This window comes from Homalodisca vitripennis, chromosome 8 (genome assembly GCF_021130785.1).
Source record: "Homalodisca vitripennis isolate AUS2020 chromosome 8, UT_GWSS_2.1, whole genome shotgun sequence".
Taxonomy (NCBI): Eukaryota; Metazoa; Arthropoda; class Insecta; order Hemiptera; family Cicadellidae; genus Homalodisca; species Homalodisca vitripennis.
This window is the reverse complement of record NC_060214.1, coordinates 118,103,788-118,126,209: the sequence shown is the minus strand read 5'-3', so window position 1 is coordinate 118,126,209 and position 22,422 is coordinate 118,103,788. Positions and strand designations below refer to the sequence as shown.

Genomic DNA, 22,422 nt, shown 5'->3' with positions numbered 1-22,422 from the left:
GAACAACTTTAATGCATAATACAAGAAGTGGGTCAAATAGAATATTCAAACTCCCAAAAGTTACAAAAAGTATTTTTAAACAATCTTTCCAATATATAGGGCCTAAGTTGTACTTCAATCAATTACCATATGAGGTAAAAAGTTGTATAAACTTAAAAATATTTTCTGGAAAATTAAAAGAGTGGTTATTTTTAAAACAAGATGTAGACTTTGTGAATGTTTGCTTAGTATAAATTCTGTACATATGTTGAAACTAATTTTAATTTTTTTTCTCTTCTGTTTGTTGTTTTATTTTTCTTCTAAAAATTGTAAATGTAAGCACGTATATTATGTGAGAAATGTTAAGTTTAACTGCAGTACCACCTATTATAGGAATATAATCTGTATATATATATTAATTATTTTTTAAGTAAACCAAGCGCCGCAGAGAGTGTCTTTGGATGTATCGAGACTGGACTCATTTATAATTTTTTTACTATGTATTTATATTAGTTTAAGGATGTTGTAAATTTGTTTATATTTAATAATTCACACTGACCACACATACTTGTAAATGATGTCAGTTATTTCCAAGCACATTATATGTTATATTCATGTAAATTAACGAATGGAAAATAAATTATTATTATTATTAAATTTCACAAGCAACCTCAGTGAAGCCTGTTATATGACATGTGGTGTGGCCTACTCACTCATACTCATACCTTGTTTAATTAATTGTGACCAGTATTTGTGATGCTAATGATGAATTACCTAATTTTTAGTTATTTATTTTACAGTAGTTAAGTGACCTTCTTTCTCTTTCTGGAATAGTTCATATGAATGCTTTGGAGACCTCTTAAGTGTAATTTTCTTTAGGAAAAATAGTGTCAGGCCTAGAATTGATAGAGATCAGTAATAAAATTATTAGTTGTCTTGCAGAGTTTAGTATGACAATTTTAAACATTTTAAAAATTGAAAATAACTTATCCTACGGTTCTATATTCATTAAAATAATATTATAGCATTTTTACATTTTATAGCACAAAATGTGTAATTAATAGATTGTTTAAAATTCACAGCAGAGTTTTATCTTTGGTTAAAGTTCAGTGAATTTAAAATTGTATTTGAAAGTTTTAAATAATTCATATTTATGTAATACAACACTTCTATTCATCTTCATACATAGAACAACATATGATGAAACAGAACAGGGAAGTTCATAAAAAATATAAACAAAAAAGGTCCAAGTACAGAGCCTTGTGATACTCAATTTGTAACTATAACTATATTAATTATAAGTTGGGACGACTCACCAATATTAAAAGCTTTTCTCTATTATTTAGATATAACTGAAAAACCTCAGGCATGATCTATAATTCCATAACGCAACAGTTTAATAAAAAGTACTTTGTGATTGATGAAATCAAAAGCCTTATTCAGGTTGCTGAAATAAAAAAAATCAAAAGCTTAAATGATTTCGAGTTTGCTGCATTTTAAGTCGATTTACAACTTCTGTAATTGTGAGGAACTAAACAAATTATTTACTTAAAAAAATAAACTAATTTCATACAAAATAATTTTTATAATAATGGAATTCTAAATTAGAACAATAACTTTGTGGTTTGTTCTTTGTACCCTTATTATAAATAGAACATACATGTGACATTTTAAATTGATCTGGATAAAACCCTTCCCCTAAACAATTACTAAAATAAAGTTTTAGTGGTTCCGTTTGTTGTTTATTGTAGCTGTATAGATTTTCCGGAAACTCTCCTTAGCTCTAACAGATGGAAGTGATTCAGGATGCAATCCTTGTCATTATTTGAGGTGATGAAATAGGATCAGTGTTCTAGCTTTCACAATTTTAATAGAAAACAATTTGTCTTCACCTGTGAAAATCAAGAAACGGCTGACTAGCTAAAACACAAGTGCCTCAATCAATTGGAGAGGGTGAATTAGAAGATTGTGTTTGAGGGAGATGTTCCTTGCCCAAAAATGTAGACGGCTTACCTTCTAAAAAGAGTGGATGAATCCAATGATTTCTAGTTGTGTAAAGGCACAGAAGAAGGGCTTGTATGTGGTGTAGTATATTCTGTTCGGCTTACTTTTGCAATAGGCTATGCTTCTGCAAACAAACTTGAGAAATAGGTTCCCTGGATCAGTTGAAAGTTTTGGAAAATCCAGCTAAGGCTTGTGAAGAAGGCCCATGGGTTATTGGAGGACCCAAAGAAGGAGGAAGTGGGGAAACAAAAGAAGTCATCTTCACAAGCAGAAGCTGGTGTTGAGGGGATGGAAATAGAAGATAGTACTCCAGTTAAACCTCAGCCAGTCAGGTTTACTCAAAATATCATAAAATTAGTGGACAAAGAGAAACCCACCTGCTCTCTTTTCCGGGGGTTATGAAATTTACAAAGAGATCTCAGTAAGATAACAGTAGATATCATACTTTAAATACTAATTATTTATTTAGAAATTCAACTAAACTGAATCTCAACAAATTCTATTCTTTAAAGTCTTAATTTTCTATGATACCTTTGCTGGTAATATCTTGAAATTCTTGGTAACTTTGAACTACTTGAATTCATAATTGAAGATGGAAGATTTAAAAGGATAACATGATTGATATGTAATTATTATTATCTTGACATATTATCAAATCAACTCTCAACATTTTCTTTCTTGTAATGTTCGAGTCATCAATGTTTCAAACTGGGGTTTCCATGTTTCAGCAGGGGCAAGATGAGTACAGGAGCGGACCAGAAGATCATACTGGGGCTGGACATCGGCACAACTTCGGTGAAGGTGTGTTTGGTGGACCGCGCGGAGGGCAAGGTGGTGGCACGGCAAACCAAGGATACACAAGCCAATGTGCCAAGCGAGCTAGGCTGTGAAGGCAACAAACAGAATGTGCCGAAGATCATGTCTGCAGTCCATATCTGTGTGTCCAGACTGCCCAAGGAGCTCCTACGACAGGTTGGTTGGTGAATATATAAATTAAAATGTAAAGGTAAATTAAGGTGTAAAGGTAAATGGGGTAAGGTAATTCACCAGGTGAAGTTAGGACTCTGACACAACCTAGGGACCCAATGGCCTAAAGGTGACTTCCGAACCACCACCAATGGCGGGCAGGCGGACTGCTTGCTAGGACAGGTTCGCTCAGCAGTCACCTATCCAAGCAGCAGCCACTCTCGATGCAGTTTGATTTTATCATCTTACGATAACAGCTATACCCACCACATTGGCCATTGGTGCAAAAAAAGCACAAATTAAATGAAGTAAAATTGTGAAAAATGTCTTTGTGGCTAAATGTTAAAAATGATTTGTGCTCCGATATTGGACTGAAAATTATCCAAATGTTGCTAACAATATTGAGTACTTTCCAGAATTTTGCTTCAGACATTTTTCTCAAACATTGTGTAACCATCGTGTTTTTCAGATTTAAACGCTTGGAAACAATAATTTTCTTTTTTCTAAGTCATATCACGTCCTCTTGTTTTTTGTTTTTTCAGGACTTGTAAGCAAGCAAGGCAAACAAAATTGATCTTGGTTGAACAGTCAGTACCCATTTCAGCTACAATTGAACATTATATATACACATCTGCACAATTCTTTGCCTCCTCAGACTCTAGTTCAATGTTCAACAAGTGATCTATGGTATTTGCCGTGCAGGTAGAGGTGATAGGTATCTGCGGTCAGATGCATGGCGTGATGCTGTGGCAGTATGAGGATTCTGCACCGTGGGAGCGAGCTGACATTGAATCTTCCCGCTATGACATCGTTCCCAGCCAAGTGTCGTCTCTCTACACCTGGCAGGATTCCCGCTGCGACCCTGGGTTCCTGCAGTCACTGCCTAAGCCTGACTCCCACCTCAGGGCCTATTCAGGCTACGGATGTAACACCCTCTTCTGGATTGCCAAGAACAGGTAAAACTTTGATATACTCGTTAATACAATAATTTCATTGGAATAACTGTTTTTCATGTTGACCATTATTTCTGAATCTCAAAATATATCATGTGTAACAAGAAAATTTTTAACTTGATGCATTACATTTACTTAGTAAAAAAATATTCTTAGAATTGTTAAAAATCACTTTTGAGTCTTTTCAATCAAGAATCAAGAAATCTTTATTGTCTTTAAGCACTTATGAAATGCAATGGACAACATAACGTTTTCTTATAATTAAATGGATTACTCCTATCACACCTTTAAAATCCCATAAAACAAGTGTAATGATTAAACATTTATAAAATTAGCTAAAAATAAATGTTATACATACTGTACATGGTTAATATGAATAACGCCACAATTTGCTCATTAAAAAGAAAATAAAAATAAATATGTTGTTGGAAGCATCTCGTTAAATATAGACAACATATCTAAAACATTATATACAGTATAAGTTAAATAGTCAATAAATAACAATAAATATATAACAGTAGAACAAAAAATAAACACATAATAAATAGATAACAATGCAACAAATAAAAAATAACAATAAATAGATAACAATACAATAAATAAAAAATAACAATAAAATAAATTTAACAACAATAAATAACAGGAGATATAACTATTAACAAACACTTAATTATTAAAAAATTAAAGTACTAATATCACAAGTTAAGTAGTCATTTAAAGAATAAAATGTGTTATCAACATGCAAGTTACTTACAAAATTTTTAAATCTACTAATAGAGACATACCATGCTTTTTCAGGAAGATTAATCCTCATATGATGATAAAATTGCCTTTGGTTTTCTCCAATCGAACATTCATCTGTTCAAGCATATAATATTTTCTAGTACAGTAGGAGTGTATTTCTTGTCTACTACTTTGTATAATAATCAGTCAAAATATATTTATTTATATCAATAGAAAAATTCAATTAGGAAACATATTACAAAAACTGAAGTTATGTTTAAAAAAACAAAAATCTCAATTAACATTGTGTGTTGTTTGTAAATTGTGGAGCGTAGTTTTGTTTTGTGTTTTACTGCAATTTCCTTCGGAAATTAGGCTCTCAAGAGGTAATTTGCAAATTAAATGATTGTTAGTTGTTTGCTGTTATGATCATGGCCATCTAACGACTGCTGCGTGGGACGAGCAGGGGTTGGATGTGGTCAGCTGTTTACTGGTTTGGTCGAGGTTTTTGTAGTTTGTTTCCCTGTTGAAATTTGCTAGGCGTGTAAGGCGTGTCCGAGTGGCAGTCTGAGTTTAGAGTTTGTGTCCATCAGAAGCCTGCGCTTATTACCATTTTATGACTGGCATATCGGTAGTGCTGAACTTTACCGAGTAAATACGAGGGTCGTCCAGAAAGTAAAGAACGTTTTGTTACAAGTCAATAAAAACAAAAGATAAGAGCATGAAAATTTATTTACAAATACTTATAAACTTACTCTATTTTTCTACAAAATCGCCGGAACTGTCAAGGCACTTGTTGTAGCGTGGCACCAGTTTTTCTATACCGACGTTATACTGTTCTGCCGCCAAGGAATGAAGCCACGTTTTTACTCCTTCTTTGAGGTCTTCGTCACCCAAAAAGTTTTTTCCGCCTAAAAACACTTTCAACTTTGGAAACAAGTGATAGTCACTCGGAGCCAGATCTGGACTATACGGAGGGTGTCCGAAGATTTGCCATTTGAAAGAATTGAGTTCTGCTTTGGTTCGTGCACTGCAATGAGGCCGAGCATTGTCGTGGATCAGCACCACTTTCGACGACAGCATTCCGCGTCGTTTGTTCTGAATAGCGCGGCGAAGCCGATGCAAGGTCTCGATGTAGGCCTCTGAGTTGATTGTTTCGCCTCTCGGCATGAACTCCACATGGATTAGGCCTTTTCGGTCCCAAAAAACTGTTGCCATCAATTTCCTGGTGTTCAAATTTGGTTTTCTTTCCTGTTTTTTGTTGGTGAATTCGAGTGATGCCATTCCATTGACTGGAGCTTTGTTTCCGGGGTTCGATAGGAAACCCAAGTTTCGTCACCCGTTACGATGCGGTCAAGAAACGCATCACCTTCTTCGTCATACTGAGTCAAAAACTCAAGAGCTGCTCCCATCCGTTTAGTCTTGTGAACATCAGTAAGAATCTTAGGCACCCAACGAGCACACATTTTCTGATAACCAAGACGTTCAGTCACTATTTCGTGCAAAAGCGACCTTGAAATTTGTGGAAAAAATTCCACTAGACCACTCAAAGTGAAACGACGGTTTTGTTGAATTTTTCCATCAACTTTCGCTGCCAACTCGTCAGTAACGAGTGACGGCCTTCCACTTCGTTCCTCGTCGTGCACATTAGTTCGACCTTCCTTAAATTGAATGCACCATTTTCTCACTGATGACTCGATCATCGCATTGTCACCGTAAACTGCCTTAATTTGCCTATAAATTTCAATAGGTCGAACATTCTGTACATTCAGAAACCGTATCACACTACGCAGTTCACACTTGGTGGGATTTTCAATTAACGCCGCCATTTTAAACTTTCACAGGAGACGCAAACGTGACCTCACGGTACCGCTACTCAGCTCACACTGAGGCAGAAGGTGTGGCTAACGAACAAGCTATCTACCGCGGTGGTGAGGGAACTGCGCCGCCCGTGATGCGCAATCGTTCTTTACTTTCTGGACGACCCTCGTAATTGCTGAATAATATTATTGATTTGTGTATTGCGTCTCTCTTTTGAATGTTTGTAGATGCCCCAATATTTGATGTAAATTAGTTTAAAGTGTTGTAGGTTTGCCCTTTTATAAAATCTGCTCTAAATCACGTAAGATTGTCACAGTCTTGCGGTAATTTGTTGATTTGTCCGTAGGTATTGAAAAAATATAGTTACTTAGTTTACTCAATAATTGATAAAATTCAGAAAGTGATTTGAAAAAGAATAATCAATATACACTGAAGCAAAAATGTGCATTGAAGTACCGCTATATTAAGTTGAAGAGAGCAGAAATTTATTAGAAACCATAAGAACTGTGTGAGAAATATTTTGTTTTAATCAATTGATATTTAAAAGTTAAAATTGAGAAGTGTTACATTTTGGTTTCATTTTGATTGATTGATTTATTTTTTTTTTTGGTTTATTTTATTACTCCTTTATTTTTAACAAGTGAAGTTTTATTTTAGATAATTAGCAAGTAATAAGATCCACAACTCCTTAAATATTGTTTTGTATCCCAGCTTTGGGTATAACCTCACACACACACTTAAGGCAAGAATTCTCCTTACTTTTCGTTGGGTTACTCATGGGATAACTGTATATACTACTCATGTATACAATACCCAAGAAACTATGTCTTTTGGTTTTGATTCATATTATTCCGTCTCTCATTAAAATAACAAAATTATACATTCAAAAGACATAACTATATGAAGTTCAATAACTAATCTTTGCCAAATGGTTAAACTATATTTTTAATGTATAATTTTGTTATTTTTAAAGACATGTTTATACTAAAGCTAGTCGAAATCGGCCATATTTTGAGAGTAAAGAATGAAATAGATGTTTTCCGTCAATAGTTGGTCTATAACAAATAAAACAAATTAGTGCTACTATCATGAATTTTTAAATATTGGTGTAATTCTCACTTGTTTCCAAAAACCATATGAAAGTGATAATTTTTTTATAGACTGCATACTTTGACTACATTCAGTCAATTTTGAGATATGGATTAATACTGGGAGGAAATAGTGCTAGAGTTCAGGAAATACTGGTGGTACAAAAGAAAGCTGTTAGAATTGTTGGTAAAGCTGAATATCTCGATTATTGTAAACCTGTTTTCATTAACCAAGTAATTCTTACAATAGTTAATTTATATTTGTTTGACTTATCTGTTTACATTTTAAATAATACAAACTTAATAAACCATACGCAAACACATAATTACAACACAGGAAACAGAAATAACATTTAATTGACTATCGTCGACTGAGCAAATCTTTGAATAGTCTTGTTGTAATTGGCTTAAGTGCATAAAAAATTTAAATATTTGATTGAAAATGATCATCTTAAAATTTATAATCATAAACTTTATGAATGGCTGTTACAAAACCCTTTCTATAATATTGAGGAGTTTTTTCTATTAACAAAATAGACTTTTAATGATTGTTTTAAGATAAACTCATGATATAATCATTGTTATTCTCAACTAGACAATTAATACATTCTTGAAGCTCTTTTCTTATTGGAAATTATATATTAATTTAAACAAACTCTCCAATATTGTAAGTTTTTATAATGTCTTATATTATTAATACATAATATTTTTGTATTATACTAATTAATTATTATTTAGTCTGTAGCTGAATTAGACTTTGTCAATGCATGTAGCATGTTTTACGACAAATAAATGAATTTATTATTACTATTGGTCTGGAATTTAGGGATTCTGTGGGATTAATACCTTTCTCGAAACACTTTAACAGTGAACATTTTATTAATTTTCTTACTGATTGTGTACATTAGTGTGTTACTAAATGCTATTATTATTATTATTTCAGAATATTATTTGGCTAAATAGAAAACTCAGACCCTGCCAAAAATAACTAATATGGACTTAACTGTTATAATCTAAAATAGTATTAAATTTTTCTCCTTTTGTCCTCAATTTGTTCGACATTATAAGCAAGTGCAAAACCTGGAAGTTTCATGTTGCACAGTTTGGTTAAATAAAAATTATAAATAGTTTGGGAGGAATTTAATATATTTTTGCATATTGAAAAATGTTTTTTGAAATGCTAGTAATATTATGTTATTTTATCAAAATTTAATTCCTAACTATTTACCAAGGTGGATAGTTTTTTATTAACAAATTTATTATGAACATTTTTCCATACAGGTCAGAGAAGCTGGAGAAGTTTAATTGTGCGGGGACGGTGCAGGACTTCATGGTAGCTATGTTGGCAAACCTGAGCCGGCCAGTGATGTCAGTGCAGAATGCTGCGAGCTGGGGATATTTCAACACGGAACAGATGGCTTGGAACACGGAACTGCTACAAGAAGCGGAGTTCCCCACTCAGCTCTTACCTGAAGTCATTCCTAGTGGGGATATCGCAGGGACTCTGGCTGACCAGTGGCACGGCATCCCCATCGGCACCCCTATCGGTAACTGACCTACACCAACTACCATTAGTACCAGATTAATCCCAATTCCAATCTATCAATCAACCTTTAATGTTCTATTTGAAGGTTCAAGGAGTCAATAGATAATTGTAATGTTATTTGTAATGAAAGATCAAGAAGGAATCAGAATCATTTTATTGTCATCCAACAATTACAAAATTGTATTGACAAAGTCAAATATGATATTAAAAATATCACAATGTAGGCCTGCAGAGCCTAAAATAAATACAATCTATATCTATGTTAAAAGTTTAAAATTGTAAGTCACTAAAATTAGCATTAAAAATCTCATCTACGGAATAAAACGTTTTTCTCTTGAGCCACTCTGCAACAACATTCTTAAACCTACCAACAGAAATTGATCTAGCACTTAAAGGTAACTTATTGAATAGCCTAGCTCCGGTTATTGCATAGTTCTGTTGAGTTTTACTTAATCTAGCATATTGTACATCAATTGTATTTTTAATTCTAGTGTTGTGTTCATGGTTAAAGCTTCTAAGATTGAAAGAGTCGAGATTTTCCTTAACAAAAATTAAACTGTGTAATATATATATATATACATGGAAGCGTAAGTATACCCAGTTCTTCAAAAAATGGCCTACATGACTCATTGTCGCTAATTCCTACTATGCAGCGTATGGCTTTCTTTTGCCACTTAAACACAGTCTTGGCTCCACTAGAGTTGCCCCACAGTAAAACCCCATACAGAAGGTGTACATTAAAAAAGCGTAATATGCACTAATGACAAGATTAAGACTTGTATACAATTTTAGTTTTTTTAGTAGAAATATTACTCTTGCTAATCTAATACATAAATGGTTTGTATGGATTCCCCAGCTAAGCTTTGAGTCTAAATTGATACCAAGTAGTTTTACAGACTTATTTTCAGAATTACGTAAACTAAAGACAATTTCCTCGGTCTTGTTATTATTAACAGTTAATTTATTAGCAGAGAACCAGAGATAGGACCTTTCCCTCATATAGCCCATGACAGAATGTTGTCAAGAAAAATAGGCAGGCTACATGTTGCTTTTAAATGTTCAAAACACTGTTTTTAACCCTTTGGAGGCCACCTAAAAATTGTATTTACTATCCAACAAGACCAGGCTCATTTGTGCATTTTGCATTGTTTTACCAACAAGATTGTAACTTTGTAATGCTTATAGCTTAAATTATAATTTTGTCTATTCTTTATGACATTCTCTTTAATGTTGTATGAAAATAAAGTGTTTCACACTTTTAACATTTTTATTTAGCTGTAGGAAATAAAATTAAAATTAATAATAAAATGAAAATTTCTAATTGACTATCACAACAAAGTTTTGAAATTTATAGTTTAATTTCATCTGTATTTAATAGTTTTCTGTTCTACTTCCATTTCACTATATTGTCTCCAAATATCAGTCCAATATCTGAATTTTGGCAAGATTTGTTTAAAAAAATGTTTTCTATCCAGTAACATTACAATCATTGCAAATTGTAAAACAATCAACTTTAAAAATTGAAATTTTTGCTTGCTATTATGCTTTAAATGTTTGTTTTGATAATAAACATTGTGTTTGCTATAAAAAATTTTGGCTTATGCAGAAAAATGTTACCAATTTAGGTTGCAGATTACTCACGTTTAACTTACTCATCGCAAAGTAAAATACACAAATTTATCAGGACTGTAACATAACCAAACAAACAAAGAAGCTGTGTAATAATACGTAAACAACTGTCATTGTCAACTGCATCAGAACAAGGAATGGAACAAGTTAGGCGCAGTTAAAATTTGTTGACCGCAGTTGATGATGAGTGAAGTTATTTTTTTTCTTCTAACCTTATTAATTGTAAATATTGTTATATTTAGGTACAACGGTTAATAAATGACACAAAAATACTTTATTTTTCTAAAAAATTTTATTTTATTGTTATTTTTACTGTAATCATTTAAAAGGCTATAGTCCGACAATACTATGAAATAACATGATTGGATTCAATTACATGTCAATAGATCATGTGCCTCTAGTTTCCATACAAGTGGGCCAGCTCACAGAGCCTTAATGTTGGAGTTGACATTGAATTCTGTAATCTGATAGTTCACATGACTAGCATCTCAGCCACACTTCACTGTAAGGGAATTACATTTCTTTATAGAAATTGTTTATTAATGGTTTTAGTGTTCTAAAATTATTAATTCTTTGCACTCATAATGAAATGATGTGATACTCTGTCCAGCTCAGAATCAGAATCAGAATAATCTTTATTTATAATCTCAGAGATTACAAATGGATTCAATTTTACAATTTGTTTTATTTGAAATGACAAATAAAGTAAGACAATATGAAGGTAATGGTTATATTGTTCTCTGCATGTATTCCTCTAGTGTGTAGAATGGGTGGGTCCTTATCCATTCCTGCAGTGCTAATTTCAAGGGTTTCCTCTTCTTTAATTGCAGCTCTGGTGGTAGATGGTTGTAAAGTTTCCTCCCATTGTATGACGGCTTTCTTTCATACAGTTGAAGATGGTGGTTTGGAAGGTTGTAGAGACCAGATTGCCTTGTGTGGTGTTGGTGTATATCTCTGTTTCTGGGTAGTTCTGCTGCATCCGCATGCAGTATTAGCTCGTGGATGTAGATTGCAACAACTGTGAGAATGCCCAGGTTCTTAAACGTTTCTCTACAGCTTTCCATCCTTCCAAGTCCAGCTAGAATCCTTATGGCCTTCTTTTGTAAGATAAGTATTCTTTGCAGATTTGTTGCTGATGTTCCCTCCATACAGCTATTCCATACCTCAGGTGAGTTTCGAATAGTGAGAAATATACTGTTTTTGCTGTTTCTGTGCCGCTGATAGATTTGATTTGCTTAATGACATATAGGCTTGTGTTAAGTTTGTGGGTAAAATGGTCAAATTGTGGGGTTCAGGTCATTTTTTCGTCTAGTATTATACCTAAGAATAAGGCTTGTGTTTCCATTTCTATGTCAGGGACCACTGGAACATCAGCTGCTCTTCTCGCAAATGCCAACTGGCTGGTTTTTGAGAGATTGATCACAAGATCGTTTCCGGAGCAATATTCAAATGCTGTGTTAAGGGCGATATAGGAGCCCACTGCAAGCCTATCCGTTGTTGTCTCACGTAGCAGGAGGGTGGTATCGTCCGCATACATGAGAGGAATACAAAGACCTCTTAAGTGGTGAGGCATGTCATTTATAAATAAAATAAATAAGGCTGGTTCTAAACAGACCCTTGTGGCACACCTCGTTGTACTGGTAGTGGAAAGGACTTAACTTCTCTTGTGATTCCTTTGGTTGTGTGTTTGAGTTCTACCAATTGTTTTCTGTCCTTTAGATAGCTTTTGAACCATGTTTTTGCTCTGTTGGTCACGCCCAAGTGTTCCAGCTTCTTAATTATTCGTTCATTGCTGAGGCAATCAAAAGCCTTGCATAAGTCCAGCAGAATAGCTGTTGTCAGACTGCCTTCTTCTAAGCTGTCAATAATGTACTCAACCAGTGTAATCATTGCTGTAGAAGTTGATTTGCCTTTTGTGAAACCATGCTGGTTGTCTGACAGTAGGTTATTTTCGATACAATGAGTTAAGAGTCTCTTGAGGACTATTTTTTCACACACTTTTGATATGGTTGAAATAAGTGAGATGGGTCTATAACTCTCTACTGTAGTGTTATCTCCTTTCTTGAATTTGGGATAAACCTTGGACAATTTCATACCTGATGGGAAGATGCCTTCTCTGAATGATTGATTGAATATAGATACATAAGAGGTATAACTAGTTCATCCGAACAATATTTTAGGATTTTAGAGGATATTTCATCAGTACCAGCAGAATTTTTAGATTTTAGACTGTCAATAGTTGTTCTCACTTCATTTAATTCTGTATCAGGAATAACAATTAAGTGTGAAAGTATAGGTTTATTTGTTATGTTGAGCTCTTTCTTTTCATTGTCAGGAATTTGTGTCAAAGTCTCTTCAGCTATATTCACAAAATATGAGTTAAGGTAGTTTGCTACTTCTTGTGGTTTATTTGTTATATGCCCGTTTATATTCAGTTTGAATCCTGAAGGTCTAGTTGTTTTATTTTTTGCATTGTTTATCACCTCCCATAGTCCCATAGAGCTTTGGACTTATTGTCAGATCTGTTTATGTGGTTATGAGATATGGTTATGGTTATGTCAAATGCTTGCCGCCTAAGCATTTTTAAACGTTGGTCATAAATTCTTTTTCTCCGAGCTGCTTCCGCTTTGTCATTTTCATTGCCTGTTAATTCATATTGGTTTTGTGCTCTTAAGTAGTCTGTTTTAAGTCTAAAAGATTCTTCATCAGCAAAGTGCTTTGGCTTCTTTTTTTCTGAGGTCTTCTGTTTTTCTTTGGGCATGCAGAGTTCAAGGCTATTTGAAGAGTGTTACTTAGTAGGGCGTGAGCTTTGTCTACAGATGGTGCTTCTAGTACACATTTCCAATTCTCTCTTGAGAGTAGTAATTTTAAGTCTCTCAAATTTTCTGGTCGGAAACATCTATTCATGCTGTTTGGTCTCTGGTTTTCAACTTCAGTATGAACTGTGCAGAGTTGGGCTGTGTGGTCTGACAGTTGGGCATTAATAACCCTGCATGTGACTGAATTCTTGTTGCTAATATTTGTACAAACACAAACAATAGATGACTGTGTGTTATGAGTTATTCTTGTGGGTGGCAGGTTCAACCTATGCATGTTATGACAGGCCAGTATTTCATTCAGTTTGGTTGTATTTCTGTTTGGATTTAGGGTGTCAACATTGATGTCTCCCATGAGTATGAAAGGTGAGTTTTCAACATTACTGTTCTCAATGGTTCTTGTGAGTATGTCAAGCCTTTTTTCAAAGTTTGAACTCGGAGATCTGCATATGCCCATGATGTTAAGACATGTTTTGTTTTGGACAATTGTTATGAGGCACATTTCACAAAGGAGTTCTTCACAGTATTGTTTTATTTCAATGGATTCTGAATATCGATCCAGTCTTTCTTCTACATAAATTGATATTCCTCTTTTTTGGTATTGCTCTCTGTTGAAATGTGCTTTCAGGCTGTACCCTGGTATTATCTTTGTAGTCTCTATTTGGTATGGTTTTAATCCATGCTCACTCAAGATTATTACATCAGGTGTTGGTGTTATTATTTCTATTAGATGTAAAAGTCTGTTAATTTTATTGGTAACTCCCTGGATGTTCTGGTGAAGTATTGTTATATTGCTTGTGGCCCTAGTAGAATATTTTGGTTGTAGAAGTACCTGGTGTGGTAGGCTGTTTTTATCCGTTTTTTGTATTTGTGACTTATCTTTAAAAAAGAGTGAGTATTTGTTTCTTGGACTTTAGACAGACTGACAGTGATTTTGTTTTGATTGTCGCTGTCCATGTTCACTTGGTGATTGTTAGTGTTGGGGTTGTTTGCTGTTAAAGGTTCATGATGCTTTCCTGGGTTTACACCTTTTCCCAGGGCTAACTTCATTTGCCCTGTATTCTCCAAACATATTTTGTTTTTTGCAACCTGCAGTGATACACTGGAAATATTTTTCTGTGATCCTTTTGATACTTTTTCACTTTTTCTTAGGCTGTGAGATCTCAGTTGCGGCAACCTTTTAGGGGATGGTTTGTCAAGTGTAGGCTCTAGTGGAATCGCTGCCTTTGTTTGAAAGTCTTGACTTTTTTATGCTCTTGTAGGGCTTTAACACAGAGCTCCATTTGATCCTGGCGGGTTTTCAGTTGAGCTAGTTCAAGCAGAAGGGGTAGAGAGACCTTGTAGTTTAGGGGGAATGAGGTATCACAGTTGTACGTTTGTGTTCCTGTGTTTATGTTTGATTTAGGATCTAGCATAGTACAATCTTTTATTAAGCTGTTTGATTTTTGTCTCGGAAATGTAAATAGCTTTTTCTTTCTCCCTGTCTTGCTCTTCGAACACTTCATCAGGTTTGTCCGGAGTTCTTTTTCTTTAACTAACTGGTGCTCCATCTCAGTCAACATTTCAACCAAGGTTGCATTACGATTCAGGAGGATTTCATTCTCTCTCTCTCTCTCTCTCAAGTATCTCAACTTTTTCTTCAGCAATTTTCAGGTCTGAGCAGTGTTTTTCACAAGTTATATGTTGCACTAACTGGGAATTTTTTAGTGTCAAAGCATATACGTCTTGTTTTAATTTGCTATTTTCCGCCAACAGTGCATTACCAGCTTCAGCGGCTAATGTAAGTGAAGTTACAACCTCATTTATGCTTAGTATTTTATTTTGAATCTCTTCTACTGTATCTTTTGACTTGGGCAGAGGACTAGCAGCAAGGGTTAGCGATGTTTCTGTCGTGGTCATCCACTTCTCCACAGCTGTTAATCTTTACACCTATTTCTTTAATAGGAGGGGTTGATTGTAATTCTTGGTTTTGTATGAGTGTCTTATATATCTTTGCTTCTTGTAAAGCTGTGTTAAATTTTTTGTTTGTAAAGTTGTCAACTTTTAGTAACCCATATTGTTCTATGTTGTCTTCATAAGGACAGATGTCGGTCTGTTTAATTATAGCATAGTCATGACATCTGTAAACCTGACTTGATATCGTGGAGTTTTGCTTGAGTTGTCATTTTCAATAATACTTTCGACAATTCCTGGCCAGTATGGGTAACCTTTTAGTTTGGCAATAACTCTGTCCCAGATCTTTAACCCTGGGGAACGCCATTGTCTTGATTTAAAAGAAAAAAAATCAAACATAAAAATTTGAAACTGTTTTTATGACGAGTTTTGTCAGACTCCTCCTGGTTAGTAAACATTTTGGTGTCAAGGTTGGAAACTGTGGTTAATGTTTCTTATATGTCAAGATGTTTAGAATTTTGTCAATTTAGAAATAAGGTTGTAGATTGCTGACACTTGTGTACATGATCCAGCTGTTGTGTAATAGGTCAGGTGTGGAATGTGAGATGTCAGCACTGCTTTCAGTGATTACCATATGGTACCAGATTATTCCTACAAATGTTATTTTAAATTAAACAGAGCTTCTCCTTTGTCAGAAATAGTGTTTTTTAATATGTAAAATATACTTATATTTTTGTATTGTTAAGCTTGGTAATGGTTACTTGAGTGTTATTTTGTTGATGTCATATGCTTAGGATTCTTGCAGTAAGTAAAGTTGTTGTTATTGAACTTGTTTCCTTGATTTTTTAAAATGGAAAATACTCACAGTACTTGACAGTCGTTAGTGTGCACAAGTTAGGTGTTGTTTTGTACTTTTACCACTAAAACTATAACTTATTACTGGAGCACTTTCACTGAGATTGTTGGCTGGCAGCCATATTGGATCAAAAAAGCTCATGGGGTCATTGTGGGTGGCCATGGATGTTCCCTGTGTTAGGTCGGAGGGACCATGTCCTGTCTGTCAGCTCGGCAGTCCACTCTTAATGGCCTTCACTGTTTTTCATTCAGCTCGGCAGTCCACTCTTAATGGCCTTCACTGTTTTTCCATTCAGCTCGGCAGGCCACTCTTAATGGCCTTCACTGTTTTTCCATTCAGCTCGTCATGCCACTCTTAATGGCCCTCACTGTTTTCCCATTCACACTTAATAGCCCTCGATGTTTTCCTATTTAGCTTATCTGATCACTCTTAATGGTCCTCACTTTTTTTCCCATTCAGCTCGTCAGGCCACTCTTAATAGCCTTCACTGTTTTTTTTTTCCGTTCAGCTCGACAGGCCACTCTTAATGGCCCTCACTGTTTTTCCATTCAGCTCTACATGCCACACTTAATGGCCCTCACTGTTTCCCATTCACACTTAATAGCCCTCGATGTTTTCATATTCAGTTTATCTGATCACTCTTAATGGTCCTCCGCTGTTTTTCCATTCAGCTCGCCAGACCACTCTTAATGGCTCTTGCTGTTTTCCCATTCAGCTCGTCTGTCCACTCTTAATGGCCTTCACTGTTTTTCCATTCAGCTCGACAGGCCACACTTAATGGCCCTCACTGTTTTCCCATTCAGCTCGTCTGTCCACTCTTAATGGCCTTCACTGTTTTTCCATTCAGCTCGACAGGCCACACTTAATGGCCCTCACTGTTTCCCATTCACACTTAATAGCCCTCGATGTTTTCCTATTCAGCTTATCTGATCACTCTTTTAATGGTCCTCACTGTTTTCCCATTCAGCTCGTCAGACTACTCTTAAGGGCCCTAGCTACTTTCCCATTTAGATTATTAAGCCATTGTAACCAACCGTATTGCCCAGTTATAAAATTCAACCCTTATGCAAGTATGGTTGGAAAGTGCTTAATTCTCTTGGCCAAATAAGGAACTAAATTAATATTTCACTATTTGCAGAACATTGTTTAGAGTTGTTTTTAGTTCTGTTGTCAGTGCCAGTGTAGCTGCTCTAGTGCATCATACCAATTACAACTCTAGTGCAATGGGTGACACCAAACATTAAAATACACAGATGAGTTTACATTCTGTTGATATTAGAAACCTACGTGATGCTAATTGTATTTTTGAATTTTAAATAAAAGTGCTTTTAAATAAAGTAAAACCATAACTTAAATTACATATTATTTGGTTGATTTAGGAGAAAATAACAAATTACTATTGAAAAAGTTTTATTTAAAGGGTCAAATACTGCCTTTAAAATACGAGTTGAAATGATGTACATAGTTATGCAATTGTTGAGCGGACAACTATGGCAAGCTAAGAGGAAAACTACCTGATATTTCACCTGAGTTGAGCAAGAGATCATTACGAACTACATCTATAACCTAAGTATAAAGGGTCAAGATTTATGTTTATAGTTGTACTTTTTAAGATAAAATATATATATATATATATATATATATATATATATATATATATATATATATATATTACTAATAGGCTAAGTAATATTAATCATAGTTTAAATATTGTGTAAGTTTAACTATGGTATTGTTTGTTTTCCATATAATATGTTTAAATAACAATGTTTGAGTTGTAATTACTATATATGTGCATAGATTTTGTAACTAAGCTGAAATGCTAGCTAACATTTTGTATTAATTACGTAAAGCTTCCTAGCAACGATTGTTAACTATAAACTATTGAGAAAACTAAAATAGTAAAACTGAAATTTTAGTTAAAATCTACAAAAGAAAAATATATTAATTCTTTTATTGCCACAGTAATGCTCTAGTGATTCTGCGACTTAGTCTGTATATATGTATATAATGTTGGGTGTCAGCTGTAGGCAAGTCTATATATTAATAGGTCACAAAAAAGCTTAAGTGTTTTTTACAGTTGATTTTTTATAATTTTGACATTTGCAAAAAATATTATTTATATGTCTACTTTACACTCTTTCATGAATACAAAAGTTGTCTCTTTCAATGAATGAATCCTTTTATTTAGCACTAAATTATATTTTTTTTTGCAGAAGATGAGAAAAGGGTTAATTCTGCATTATCATTTGAGACAGATAAATAATCTGAAATTTATTTCTCAAATTTCCCTCAGCTGCGGCACTTGGGGACTTGCAGTGTTCAGTGCTTGCAACACTGCGCAACAGTGATGACGCGGTTCTCAACATTTCTACTTCTGCCCAACTCGCATTTGTGGCAGCCGGATTCAACACCGATCAAATTGACAGTAAGTGTAACCCAACTTTACATCATATTCAGTTTTATTTTTTGTGTTGGTAGAGAGTCTGATTATCTGCATGTAGTTCTAAAAGATCCTTTGCGCTTTCTTACTTAAGTTTTAGATCTCAGAATCTGAGGCTTTACAGAAACCTATGAGATTTGAGGGCCCTTCTGCTTCTTCGCAGAGACTGGCTTAGATCTGCCTTCATCAGATGTTTCTTAAGAGGGCCATGTCCAGTCAGCATCCAAAGTACTAGTCGTATATCCTCCTTGCTTAGATCTACGAGTCTTAACCCATTGAGGAAGCAATTAACCTAGCCTCTCTAGGACTGAATGTTTGAATTGATTTTAGCAAAAATGCATGCATGTACTAAAATATTAATAGAATGGGTTTGGATACAGATAAATTAGTCAATTTTCAAGACATTTAAATATTTGGTTGCTCTACAATAGTATTTGTTGCTTTCTCGAAATAATTTTTTATTAAATTTTTTAGTATATATTTACAAATATTTTAGTTAGAAAAACAAAAAAAATCAAAAGCAACTGTCAATATTCTTATACTCTTTTTGTTTATCTATTTCAATAATTTTTTATTCAGAACAGCACAATATTTTTTATATGGAAAAACCAGTTTTTATTAGACTACTTAATTATAAAGCATAATAACAAAACAATACAAATTCACTTAAATTTTTTCACTTTTTGACGATTTTATGACAAGTTCCTGAACTAGTTGTCTGGGAGATGAGATAAAACAGTATGTTTCATTCAGTTTTAATTATTAAAATAATAATTAAAATAAACTATTTACATTATACACAATGACCATCCATTTACATTTTTTAATTCACTTTTGTGTCAGTTTTTGAGTTTCTTTGATATCTCAATATCACTGTCTAAGTATCTGTCTACCTTGAAGTATGTAAAATTTCTTGTTCTATGAGGTAGTGGAAGAACTAAAATCTCATTCAACAACTATAATCAGATAAACAATAAACATTGAGAACACAATACATAGAATGTACAGTAAGCAATTCCAGTGTACAAACATAACGAATCAAAACGGAATAATTGCTTATAAGGATGCACGAGGACATAAAACTGCGATTTAGCAGAAAAACAAACAAATACGTGATCGTTAGCATCTAGAAAGAGCACAAGTGCCACTCGGGCAAGATTATTCAGTCCTGCTCGGCCACAAGTGACGCTCTGGCAAGTTCCCCAATGGATTAACCATCCTTTTGCATATGTATAAATAGACATTTTTGATTGCCTGAGGTTTTTTCCAAGTCCAAGATCTAATCCTCTTTTCCCAAATTTACTAGAGCTTTACTGTTGGAGAAGGCTACTCCACAGCCCAGCTCTGCTTCTACCAAAAGGCTTTTAGAGCTTATATGGACAATCATATTCTGTTACTACAATACAAAATGTATATATTTTATTGGAAATAGTACAATAGTTGTAATGATAACTTACTGTTTGTAGGTACAAGTCCTGTGGAATATTTCCCGTACTTTGAAGGCAAGTACTTGGCTGTAGCCACTGCACTGAATGGTGGGAACGCGTTGGCTACGTTTGTGCAAATGCTGCAGCAGTGGACTCTGGACTTAGGCTTCAACATGCCACAAAGTAAGTTGTCAAACGTAAAGTTCAGCATGGCATGAATAAAGAATAACGAACGAGTTTTAATTGATAGCTTTGTGTGATTTTATTTTTTTTGTTTTTGTTCTCATTATAATTCTTGTTTCCAGTTTGGAAATTAGTATTTGATTTTATTATATATAATGTTAATAACTATTATAAATTATCTAGCCATTTTCAACCAATAGACTGAAAGAAACAGCCAAACCTTTACTACAAAAGCTGACTCATTTTATTTTAATCAATAGACATCATCTCTATTTTTCGACTCAAGGAACCAGTCAAACCTTCAACAAAAACTGCAACCTATTTTAATTAGTAAACTTACTAATACTATTTCCAGACCTAAGGAACCACTAAATTTCAAAGATCAATGTAAAAATACCAAGCGCCCATGTGAAAGCTGTGTAGTTGGAGTGAAATATTCTGCAATCTTCTGCACTTGTTCTTACAAGCGTTGGTATCATAGTAGTTGTGTAAATAACAGTGATAAGTGTCTTATAAAGTTAACTAGATGAAATTAATACCTAGAATTGTGAGAACTGTGGAAACTCCATCTTACCCGTCACTACTGAAACTGATCACCAAACTAATCTTGAAAGTGAAAACTCATCATCAAACCTCAGTCAGAGAGAAGCAAACGCAGTACAACCGCAGACACTGGAGCAAATTCATTACAGGATTATGTTTTTTTGAATTTAAAGTAGAGTTGTCACTTAGTAACATGTTTATTCTGTCTTCATTGGACATATATATTTACCATGATTTTGGGCTGGAGATTCAACTTTTTGCGATTGTGTACTACTCGTAACGTATTACGTGCACAGTGGATGAATTTGAGAATTGATCCTCAGGTGCCGTATGGAACAAGTTGCTGGACCTAGGATCTACCCCTGGTGCTGAATCTACATTGTGTGTGGTACCCACCCTGCTGGGGGAGAGGCACTCTCCGCAGCAGAACGCTTCCATCTCCAACATTGACCCTGGCAGTCTACACCTCGGCCAGGTCTTCAAGGCTATCTGTCGTGGAATTGTGGAAAATCTTCACAGGTACTTTTTGTCTCAGTGGGAATTTCTCGTAGTTAATTTTATGTTGTGTATTTTTTCCTAAAGATACATAAAACTCATAATTTTATTGTGTATGGTCAAGGTGAAGCATGTGTGTGATGACTTTTGTGACATATGTGATAATGATCACATATTCAATATCTAATGGGATTAGAGACCACCACCCTTCTCACATCTGGATGTACATTTTAGCCATTAAAATTTGCCTTTATGTTCCTATTGTTGACCGTAGCAATCCAAGATGCAATAATCCATTTTCAGTTTGACTACATGAAGTGATAAAGATCTTGTTCAAATTCAAATTCTTTATTGTCACAGTTTACATAATATACATTCTTTTAATCCAGCACAGCTGGAAAAACAGGTGAAATTCTCAAGATATAAAATAGAACTTAATATTATTATCAGTTATGAAACATCGTCAAAGTCAAAAGTTTAATTAATTAAGTATAATGTTATACACTTAAATATGTACAATGTTATTATAATTATAAAACAGTTATAAAAATAAAATGTATACATTTATGTATTTATAGTCATAATGTTATTAAATTATTGTATCACATAGGTACTCTTCAATAGTGTAATATTTTTTTTCTTTTAATATATCTGAAACTTTTATTTTACATTCATTGCCTTTTGAATGGATTTAAATCTAGTAGGTAACTTGTATAATTTTCTTGCAAAATATTGTGGTGAACGCTCAAACAAACAAAGTCTATGAGTTGGAAAGTGCAACAGATCTCTATTTCTTTTGTTGTAGTTATGGTTATAGTGATTTGAAAAAAAGCTCGAAATTCTGCCTTACAAACAATAAGCACTCAGCACATAAACCGATAAACAGGTTAACAGATTTAAGTCTTAAAATATTCTTTTGCATGTTAACAGATTTAAGTCTTTAAATATTCTTTTGCATGAAGTTCTTCTTGCAAAATGTCATAACCCTTAAATATTTCTTTTGAATTTTGAAAATGTCTCCCAGCCTACCAACGTCAAAGCCATATTGCATGACTGA

At 34.0% G+C, this 22,422-nt stretch overlaps 1 protein-coding gene across 2 annotated transcripts in view; it reads left to right on the top strand.

The window, feature by feature from the left end:
• Positions 1-22,422, top strand: part of LOC124367988 (sedoheptulokinase-like) — a 35,769-nt gene that overhangs the window by 12,289 nt on the left and 1,058 nt on the right. For both annotated transcript variants that reach the window (XM_046825250.1, XM_046825251.1), the window contains exons 2-7: positions 2,712-2,955; positions 3,652-3,905; positions 8,816-9,081; positions 18,571-18,702; positions 20,184-20,327; positions 21,194-21,389. In XM_046825250.1, coding sequence (XP_046681206.1) covers positions 2,722-2,955; positions 3,652-3,905; positions 8,816-9,081; positions 18,571-18,702; positions 20,184-20,327; positions 21,194-21,389 — 1,226 coding nt within the window. In that variant the 5' untranslated portion in view covers positions 2,712-2,721. The remainder of the gene's footprint in view (positions 1-2,711; positions 2,956-3,651; positions 3,906-8,815; positions 9,082-18,570; positions 18,703-20,183; positions 20,328-21,193; positions 21,390-22,422) is intronic.